This window comes from Hordeum vulgare, chromosome 4H (assembly GCF_904849725.1).
Source record: "Hordeum vulgare subsp. vulgare chromosome 4H, MorexV3_pseudomolecules_assembly, whole genome shotgun sequence".
NCBI classification, from domain to species: domain Eukaryota; kingdom Viridiplantae; phylum Streptophyta; class Magnoliopsida; order Poales; family Poaceae; genus Hordeum; species Hordeum vulgare.
The window spans coordinates 12,894,612-12,905,330 of NC_058521.1; the positions used below are offsets into that span (position 1 = coordinate 12,894,612).

The 10,719-nt window shown below is 42.8% G+C and overlaps 1 protein-coding gene across 1 annotated transcript; it reads right to left on the reverse strand.

Moving 5' to 3' along the window:
- Nucleotides 1-7,617: 7,617 nt before the first annotated feature.
- Nucleotides 7,618-10,494, reverse strand: LOC123447306 (N-terminal acetyltransferase B complex catalytic subunit NAA20). The gene is made up of 6 exons (XM_045123897.1): nucleotides 10,319-10,494; nucleotides 10,115-10,205; nucleotides 9,481-9,613; nucleotides 8,336-8,405; nucleotides 8,025-8,085; nucleotides 7,618-7,933 (listed from the first exon to the last, which is right to left on the reverse strand). The coding sequence occupies exons 1-6, from the start codon at nucleotides 10,394-10,396 to the stop codon at nucleotides 7,842-7,844; spliced, it is 525 nt and encodes a 174-aa protein (XP_044979832.1). The 5' UTR covers nucleotides 10,397-10,494; the 3' UTR covers nucleotides 7,618-7,841.
- Between the last annotated feature and the right edge of the window lie 225 nt (nucleotides 10,495-10,719).

Genomic DNA, 10,719 nt, shown 5'->3' on the forward strand with positions numbered 1-10,719 from the left:
GACGGTAGCATTATGAGGTGATCTCTCACTAAAATTTCAAGACGAAATTGTGTTCTCCCCGACTATGCACCGTTGCTACAGTTCGTCGTTTCGAGACACCACGTGATGATCGGGTGTGATAGACTCAACGTTCACATACAACGGGTGCAAAACAGTTGCGCACGCGGAACACTCGGGTTAAGCTTGACGAGCCTAGCATGTGCAGACATGGCCTCGGAACACATGAGACCGAAAGTTCGAGCATGAATCGTATAGTTGATATGATTAGCATAGAGATGCTTACCACTGAAACTATTCTCGACTCACGTGATGATCGGACTTGAGATAGTGGATTTGGATCATGTACCACTCAAATGACTAGAGAGATGTACTTTTTGAGTGGGAGTTCTTAAGTAATATGATTAATTGAACTAATTGTCATGAACATAGTCTAATGGTCTTTGCGAATCACGATGTAGCTTGCGCTATAGCTCTACTGTTTTTATATGTTCCTAGAGAAAATTTAGTTGAAAATTGATAGTAGCAAAACTTTGCAGACTGGGTCTGTAAAACCGAGGATTGTCCTCGTTGCTGCGCAGAAGGATTATGTCCTTAATGCACCACTCGGTGTGCTGCACCTCGAGCGTCGTCTGTGGATGCTATGAACATCCGACATACACGTTTCTGATGACTACACGATAGTTCAGTGCAAAATACTTAATGGCTTGGAAGCAAGGCGCCGAAAACGTTGTAAAACGTCACGGAACATAAGTGATGTTCTAAAGAGATGAAATTGTGATTTCATGCTTGTGCCCTTGTTAAGAGGTACGAGACCTCCGACAAGATTCTTTGTCCACAAAGTAAAGGAGAAAGGCTCAATCGTTGAGCATGTGCTCAAATTGTCTGAGTACGACAATCACTTGAATCAAGTGGGAGTTAATCTTCCAGATGAGATAGTGATAGTTCTCCAAAGTCACTGCCACCAAGCTGTGAGAGCTTGGTGATGAACTATAACATATCAAGGATACATACAATGATCCTTGAGTGATTCGCGATGTTTGACACTACGAAAGTAGAAATCAAGAAGGAGCATCAATAGTTGATGGTTTGTAAAACCACTAAGTTTCAAGAAAGGCAAGGGCTAGAAGGGATACTTCGTGAAACGGCAAAACAGTTGCTGCACTAATGAAGAGACCCAAGATTAAACCCAAACCCGAGACTAAGTGCTTCTGTAATGAGGGGAACAGTCACTGAGGCGGAGCAACTCTAGATACTTGGTAGATAAGAAGGCTGGCAAAAGTCAAGAGAAGTATATTAGATATACATGATGTTGATGTGTACTTTACTAGTACTCCTAGTAGCATGAGGGTATTGGATACCGGTTCGGTTGCTAAGTGATTAGTAACACGAAATGAAAGCTACGGCATAAACGGAGACTAGCTAAAGGCGAGGTAACGATATGTGTTGGAAGTGTTTCCAAGGTTGATATGATCAAACGTCGCACGCTCCCTCTACCATCGGGATTGGTGTTAAACCTAAATAATTGTTATTTGGTGCTTGCGTTAAGCATGAACATGATTGGATCGTGTTTATTGCAATACGATTATTCATTTAAAGAGAATAATGGTTACTCTATTTTCTTGAATAATCACCTTCAATGGTTTATTGAATCTCGATCGTAGTGTTACACATGTTCATAATATTGGTGCCAAAAGGATACGAGTTAATGATGATAGTACCACTTACTTGTGGCACTGCCGCTTGAGTCATGTTAGTATAAATTCATGAAGAGGCTCCATGCTGATGGATCTTTGTACTCACCTGATTTCGAATCACTAGTGACATGCAAACCATACCACATGAGCAAGGCCTTGTTTTCATTGAGATGAAATAAGATAGTAACTTGTTGGAAGTGATACATTTTGATGTATGCAGTCCAATGGGTACTGAGGCACGCAGTGGATATCATTATGTTTTTACTTCACTGACGATTTGAGTAGATACAGGAGTATTTACTTAATGAATCACAAGTCTGAAATGTTGAAAAGTTCAAATCCGTTTCAGAGTGAAGTTCGTCGTAACAAGAGGATAAACTGTCTACGATATGATCATAGAAATGAATATCTGAGTTACGAGTTTTTGTACGCAGTTAAGACAATGTGGAAATTGTTTCACAGTTCATGCCACCTGGAACATCATAGTGTGATGATGTGTCTGAATGTCATAGCCACGCACTATTTGGTATGGTGCATACTATGATGTTTCTTATCGAATTACCACTATCGTTTATGGGTTGTGCATTAGAGACAACCGCACTCACTTTAAATAGGGCACCGCGTATTTCCGTTGAGATGACACAGTATAGACTAAGGTTTAGAGAAATCTAAACTGTTGTTTCTTGAAAGTTTGGGGTTTCGACACTTATGTGAAAAAGTTTCAGTCTGATAAGCTCGAACCCAAAGCGGATAAATGCTTCTTCATAGGGTATCCAAAACAGTTGGGTACATCTCCTATCTCAGATCCGAAAGCAAAGTGTTTGTTTCTAGAAACGGATCCTTTCTCGAGGAAAGGTTTCTCTCGAAAGAATTGAGTGGGAGGGTAGTAGAACTTGATGAGGTTATTGAACCATCACTTCAACCAGTGTGTAGCAGGGCGCGGGAAGTTGTTCCTATGGCGCCTACACCAATTGAAGTGGAAGCTAATGATGGTGATCATTGAGCTTCGAATCAAGTTACTACAAACCTCGTAGGTCGACAAGGTGATTGTATGTTGATGACATACTGATATTTGGAACCAACCTCAAAGTAATTGAGGAGGTTAAGTCTTTTCTGTCTCAAAACTTTGAGATGAAGGACCTTGGGGTGGCTGGTGTTATCTTGAACATCAAGCTGTTGAGAGATGATGAGGGTGGGATTACACTTCTGCAATCCCACTATGTTGAGAAGATTTTGAGTCGCTTTGGATATTCAGACTGTAAAATTTCTCAAACACCGTATGATCCTAGTGTGCTTATTCGAAAGTTTAAAGGCACAGCTACAGATCAATTGAGATTCTCTCAAATTATCGGTTCACTTATGTACCTAGCTAGCACAACGAGGCCTGACATCGCGTTTGCTGTGAGCAAACTTAGCCGGTTTGTTGCAAACCCGGGCGATGTTCATTGGCATGCTGTTGAAAGAGTTATGCGCTACTTGAAAGGTACTGTCAACCACGGGCTTCACTATACGAGATTCCCATCGATACTTGAAGGGTATAGTGACGCGAATTGGATCTCTGATGCTGATGAGATGAAGGCCACTACTAGGTATATGTTTACTCTTGGGGGTGGTGCTGTTTCCTGGAAGTCTTGCAAGCAAACGATCTTAACAAGATCGACAATGGAAGCAGAATTAACAGCATTAGACACATCTGGTGTCGAAGCAGAATTTCTTCGAGATCTTTTGATGGACTTACCTGTGGTTGAGAAGCCGGTTCCGACTATCCTTATGAACTGCGATAATCAGACGGTTATTGTTAAAGTGAAGAGTTCAAAGGACAATATGAAGTCCAACAAACATATAAGAATGAGATTGAAGTCTGTCAGACGTTTGAGAAACTCCGGAGTGATAGCGTTGGATTATATCCAAACGGCTAAGAATCTGGCAGATCCCTTTACTAAAGGGCTATCACGTGTTGTGATAGATAGTGCATCGAGGGAGATGGGTATGAGACCCACATGAGTTGCCATGGCAGTAACCCCACCTATATGATCGGAGATCCCGTGAAGTAGGACCTGGGAAAACAAGCCAGTGGTGAACTGAGGAGAGTAACTTTACTAACCCACTCCATTGGAGATGCAATACTCTCGGATACTGTATGGTAGGATGACTACTTTCTTAATGTGTTCTAAAGCTTATATGTAAGCAAGATGTTGTCCTACAGAGCGATCTTTGGAGGAACACACCTATATGAGCTTGACTGCTGGTCACAGTCTATGAGATTTGGGTGATCTCTAGTAAACTCATGAATAGGCCAGGAGTGTGACTAATATGCTCCACCCGAGGGGTCACCTTCGGCAGTCTAGTACTAGTAAGACTTGTGGTGAAGCTCCTTTACGCCAAACTGACAATTCAAGGCATAGTCCATTGTTCAGTTGTAAAGGGGTGTAGCTACTTGTTCTAGGTGAAGCTCAACCTTAATAGGTCTTCACTGAAATGCTGGTATATTAAAACAGTGATTGGAACGAGGGAACACGATGTGCCCTTGAGATCTGGTGGGGGATTGTTGAAATTTGGAGGTGGGCTTTAGGCCCATTAGAGAATTTCAGAAAAATCTCCAAGGGCCCATGTAGGTGGTGGCATGACAAGGTGGTGGGAGTTTAGTCCCACCCCGCTAGTGGAGGAGAGTTTGGACCCCTTTATAAGGGTCTCTCTTCCACATGCTATTGGAGAGTGAGAAGAGAAGGTGCCCTCGCGCACTCCTCCTCCGCCGCCCGCCACGCCACGCCTCGTCACGACGCGCCGCGGGTTGCGGGAATGAGCTGAGCCGAGCTCATACCTATGCGCTTATTTTTGCCGGTCAGGAACGGAGAATACGTAACGGACAATGCACAATCCACCCAACCGCCTTTATAAGCACGCGATCGCCTACCCTAGCCGTCACGAGAATCAGATCACATCTGCCTCACGCGTTCGTTCCTTGAACTGCTGCTGCCGCCGGCGACTCCGTCCCGTTTGCCGCGTACACGGTCGACGGGAGAGCAGGCCTCCGAAACCTCGCCTCTCTGGTTCCTGTACGGGAGAGGGGCGATTAGGTTTTTGGGGAGCGATCACGCGACTGCTCGCCTCCGTCCGTCTGCTTCGTCTACGTCCGCGTCGCCCTCATCATCGTCATGTCTTCACCAAGCGAAGCTGATCGTCTCCGCGAGAACGCCGAAGCCGAGAAGAAGGCGGTAGAGGATATTGCCGCCGCCGCTGCTGCTACGGCCAACTGGCCGATCGGAGGGTATGATATGTTTATCTCTCTCCTGTTTCTGTCTGCACTAGTAATACTGTCTATATGCGTAGATGTTTCTGCTATATGTGTAGTACTTGCTAGTATACTCCGTGATCAGTATGTCGTGAACCTAGTCAATGCCATGTTAGTAATTATTTCATGGATTAATCTACTCGGAAAATTACCTATTTACTCAACAATCCTCATTTAGGATCCGAATGTGATCTTCACTTGTAAGATAGTATTTCCTCTGTTTCATACGTGATGTGTATAGATTTTCTGAAAAGTCAAACTTTAAAAACTTTGACCAAGTTTATAGAATTTTTTTATATCTATGATATGAAATATATATAATATAAAAACACGTCTCATGATGTAACTAATAATGTGTATTTGATATTCTAGATGTATATACTTTTTTCGATAAACTTGATCAAAATTTGTCAAGTTTGGTTTCTCAAAAAAAATTACACTACATTATGAAACGGAGGAGATAGTTTAAAAGGAGTGATAATACTACCCGTGTTGGCGTCTGAGACTAGTCAGAGCCCGTGAGTAGGGATGACCATTGGGAATTGTTTTGCATACGATGTTTCACGTCCGATCTACATATGACACTCTGATCCTACGTTTCATTGTTTAAGTGATTTGATTCATGGTGATTAACTAGTGTCAAACAAGTATACGGTACACCAATTCGTCTGATGCCTAGCAGTGGACTCCATTAAGAATGCAGAGAGCGGTAGTATGGTAGTACTCTCTCCATTCCTAAGTGCCTGTTCGGAAGTCCATCAGCTCCGAGAAATATAAGAATCTGCGGAGTGTCACTTTCTCCGCTCCGTTATCACCAACTGTAGCTCCGCCCGCTCCCGGAGCGCAGTCTTGGAGTGGAGTGCCTCCGAACAGGCCCTAAATATAAGACATTATAGAGATTTTGCTAGGAGACTACATATGAAGCAAAATGAGTGAATCCACACTTTAAAATATGTTTATGTAGATCCGTATATACTCCCTCCGTTCTTAAATACATGTCTTTTTAGATGTTTCACTAATAGACTACATACGAATGTATATAGACATATTTTAAAGTGTACATTCAATCATTTTGCTCCGTATGTAGACCCCTAGTGAAATTGCTTAAAAGACTTATATTTAGAAACAGAGGGAGTAATTCATAGTGCAATCTCTAAAAGGTGTTATATTTAGGAACGGGGAGAGTAGATGGCAAGGTTTCCGACATGCTAAATGACGTACAATCCCAACAATCCGACAAGAATAGAAGCTCGTAAAACAGGATACACCTATGATATTTTGGGGAAAGAAACTATAAGATAACTCTACAATTGCGTTTGTGGTTAACTCAATTGATTACAACCAATGTTAGGATAAAGTGTCGAAGCCAGATATCGGAGGCATGGAAGACTAGCTAAAAAGATCATACATGAAGCCAAGATTTGCGCCGGGCATACTGTCATAATAACTGACTGGTATATGGGAACTATATACCCTTGTTAACATTGAACTGGTGGTGCCAAGTCAGGCATCAAACCATCAGACCGGGTATCCAATGTTCCCACACAAGTCTAGTGGAGTTGGGTGATGAAATCCCAAGCACATAGACGAGTCGCTTCGCCCCGTATTGTTGACCAACGATCATCAATGCATATCACAGATTTTGGCCCAGAATTTGACCCCCTAGACACAACATGCACTTTATAACCATTTAGCCGCTAACAAGTCGAAACCTCAGAGGACAAATTTTTGACCTTTTGCCCTAACAAATTCCGGAATTAACCTTATCATTATTTTTAATCTCACCTCTTTTAGTGACGCCAACGTCCTTAGCTTTTTGTTTACATGGAAGACGCCAAGGTCACTGACGTCTGGTACAGGCCGAACGCCTCCGTGGCGATGACGCCGCGCCTCTGTACCAGAGGTTGCGGGTTTGATTCCCGCCGCAGCCCTGTATTTTATTTTTTTTCCTTTACAGTTCGATAGAAACTTTCGAAAAAATCCGATTTGATGTTAAACATTTACAAACGAAAAAATAATCATATGATTTTTTTAATGCAAAATAAAAGACATATATATGATTAAGTATATAGTAAGGAGGTTTTCTGCAAAAAAGACTAGCCATGACGGCACCTGACACGTGGGCATTTAGAAAGGCATTTGGGTTCACCGAAGAAATTTTCGGATTTTAGCCCTTTAATTAAACATGAGGCTTGAGTTCCCATCATTTCAATATTTATTTTAATTAAACATGATGACATGCCATGCTTAGCTATTCTACTCCCTCCGTTTCTAAATACAAGTCTTTTTAAAGGTTTCACTAAAGCACTACATACAAAGTCTTTTTAAAGGTTTCACTAAAGCACTACATACAGATGTATATAGACATACTTTAAAATATAGATTCACTTATTTTGTTTCATATGTAAGCCCTTAACGAAATCTCTAAAAAGACTTATATTTAGGAATGTGCAGTAGTAGATCATCAGAAGCTAGGGCTGTGACACGTAAGTTACGATGCTCTGAAGAGGTGGGGCTTCGACCAAGTAGCACAACTGCAGCCAGTACTTGCAGATGTTAGAATTTCGTCATAGGCAAGGTCAAACGAATTTTAACTTGCTAATTCCAAAATAACATTGACATGCCAGGAAAAAAAACAGCAAGCCAAAAAACATTGGCGTTCCACTTCAGCATGCACTAGTTTGATCATCAGTGCCCACCTTGAAGTGCCTCAAATCTTAACAGGAATGTGCAAATAGAAAATTCACGATCACTCATTCAACAAGACTAGAGACAATAGCTTGTCGAGCTGCCATATAAGTCGTGCAGATCAACGAGGACACAACCATCAAGAGTGATGGTTAGAATTTAGCATGTCAGTCGTATTCAAGTTCGTCCGGTGTTATTGGTCTCTTGAGTGGTATGATGGACTTCTTGTCAACATCTTGTGATAGCGCCTTTCTCATATCTAATAAGAATATAAAAAAAAGGTGAGCAGTAGCACCGGAGCAGTTAATCCGAGTATAAGACGACATAAGTATGGCATTCCAAGTACTTACCAAGGCCATCTTCTTCCCCTGAGTAGTACCGAAGCACCCTTCGATAAACCACATAGCCCAACTACAAGAACAACGAGCATAATTAGGTACGTTTGCTGAGGATATTTGCATATCGTACTAAAATGTATACACTATGATGCAAGCTTCACATACTGTTTCTTGGTTTCGTTGCCAAACATTATAAAAGTTTCTGTCTAGCGAAGCAGAAGAAATTACTAGTTTGAAGAATTGAGGATTAACTAATAGGTAATCCGTATTGACATATACAGCAACAGTATGCTAGCTAGTGATCATGAAGTTCGTAGGTGTACCTTTTCATACATCCTTATCGCCGGCATGTTGGATGCCCTTACAAAGAGATCCACAAAATAGGCCTTATCCCTGAACAGAAGAAATTGCCTTAGTGTGATATGGAGTAATGCCAGTGAGATAATATCTACTCGTAGTATACAAGATTCAAAGATTACACCAGTTTTGGATCCAAACGGTTGGTATTAAATGGCACATGAGTAGAGAGAGGAGTGAACTGCAGTACGGCATCAATAGGGCTGATATATTAAATTCAATCACCCAATTCTAAGATGTGTTAAGAGGTTGTGGTTCCTGGTAGGAGGAAATGGGAGAGATGCTCTTGAGAATGCAACTGACATAAAGTTGTACAGGAGAGCTAGCAAGCACAGAACTGTAATACCACAGCCCAGTTACTACTCTACATAATTCTATCAAGGGGCTTTTCTGATCATACTTTCTTCAAGATTGTTACTGTCCAACTGGTCAGCCATCAGCCCGATGGGACGGACACAAAACAACCTTCCTATCTTGATCTTGGCTAGTTATACAGATCGAGTAGGAAGAAATGGGAGAGATGCTCTTGAGAATGCAACTGACAAAAAGTTGTGCAGGGGAGCGAGCAAGCACAGAACCGTAATACCACGGCACCAGACTCTACAAAATTGTACCAACACCTGTTTCTGATCATACTTTCTTGATAATTGTCACTGTCCAATGGGTCAGCCATCAGATCAAGTAGGAAGAAATAGTACTCCCTCCGTTCCTAAATATAAGTCTTTTAAGATATTTCGTTAAGAGTCTACATACAAAACAAAATGAGTGAATCTACACTTTAAAGTATGTTTATATACATCCGTATGTAGTCCACTAGTGAAACCTCTTTAAAGACTTATATTTAGGAACGGAGGGAGTACTCAAGAAGACCTTCCAAACTAAAACTAGGTTGGTTATTCAGACCTAGTTAGTAGTTACCAAATGCTGGAATCAGGAAGTGCAAGCTTATTGGCAGACAAAAATGTGGACGAGGATGAAAGCTCTCAACGGGGGGGACAAAATATTACTAGGGAATTCAACGCCATCAAGCTCACAATACAACAGAAAGCATATAGTTTATAACAACCATGTAATTTTTGGAGATTCAGTCAGAAGAAAACCAGGCACTTACATCTTATCACTGATTTCCTCCAGCAAATGCATAAGGGTCTTGGCTAACTTCTGTCTTCGAAATTCTGAGGCAACAGACACTGCCGTAACATGTCCATGCCAAGATTCACCTTGTCCTTCAACCTTACCCATAACTGCAGTGTAAGTAAGATCCTAAATTATGAGAGAGTGGACAAGGCAGAAACGGAACAAATATAACATGAAAGGATTGTATTCGTCTATTCAACATAACAAAAATGCATACTCCCTCTAATAACATGATGTTCATTCCCTTTCCATTCAAGTTCAAACCCATAAGCAAACCACGGTTATACTGTCAATTAGCAACATTGGTAAATACCCTTCGAATCCCACACAATCGTAAGTGCCACTTTCACCACGGAGAGGCACAGAGCAAGGCCAAATTGGAGAACAATATCATACAATCTACGAAGATTCACCTGACTGAATATGCACCTGCAGAAACCATTACTAGGCAGACAGATAAACCTATCCCTAAAAATCCCCACCGTTCAACTCTCAATAGCAAAATCGAGGGGGCTCGCACTCTACGGATCCAGCCAATCTGGAACGCAAAGAAGCAGAATCACAAGCCCGTCGAAGCCGGCCAAGGGCAGGAGAGGCTGGAGGCTTACTGTATCCCATGACGCGGTCGCCGGGGTTGACGGCGGTGTGGAAGTAGTCGGGCCAGCGAGCCATGTACGTCATGTAGAAGGACATGTTGAACTGCGGCGAGCGAATCGGCATGTTAGACCGGGGAAGAGGAGATGTCCGCCGGACGGCGTCGTCGAGAAACGGCGACAGGAGAGCAAAGGACGGATCTTTTGGGGATGGCTTACGGTCTCGGTTAGGTGGTCGAGGTTGACGGAGGCGAAGCGGAGCAGGTCGTCGCAGCAGAACCGGCGAATGGTCGTCATGGCCTCCCTCGCTTCCTCGGCTTGCGTCGGCAGCGGCGGCGGAACGGATTCAGGCGGGGCGGAGGGGCGCTCTGGGGGTGTTTGGATAGCGTCCTCCTGCGCTCCGTGCCTGAAAAAAAAACGTGCCTGGGTTGGGCCTGGCGCCTGGTAAATTATTTAATGGGCCTGGCGTTCGTGGGCTGAGATGCAATCAGCTTGGTCCAGGCTAAGCAAGAAGCACGGGCAAACAGTCATTCCAATCACGGATTTGAGCAAGGCTTACGACCGCATCGAGTGGAGCTTTCTGCGTGCCCTGCTAGAGAAGCTTGGATTTGGTACAGTAT

Excerpts from the sequence above, each read along its gene's own strand:
- LOC123447306 (XM_045123897.1), bottom strand. The coding sequence starts at position 10,396 with ATGACGACCATTCGCCGGTTCTGCTGCGACGACCTGCTCCGCTTCGCC. Across the intron at positions 10,206-10,318 it reads TCGACCACCTAACCGAGACC|TTCAACATGTCCTTCTACAT; the intron begins GTAAGCCATCCC and ends CGCTCGCCGCAG. Across the intron at positions 8,086-8,335 it reads CGATAAGGATGTATGAAAAG|TTGGGCTATGTGGTTTATCG; the intron begins GTACACCTACGA and ends TTGTTCTTGTAG.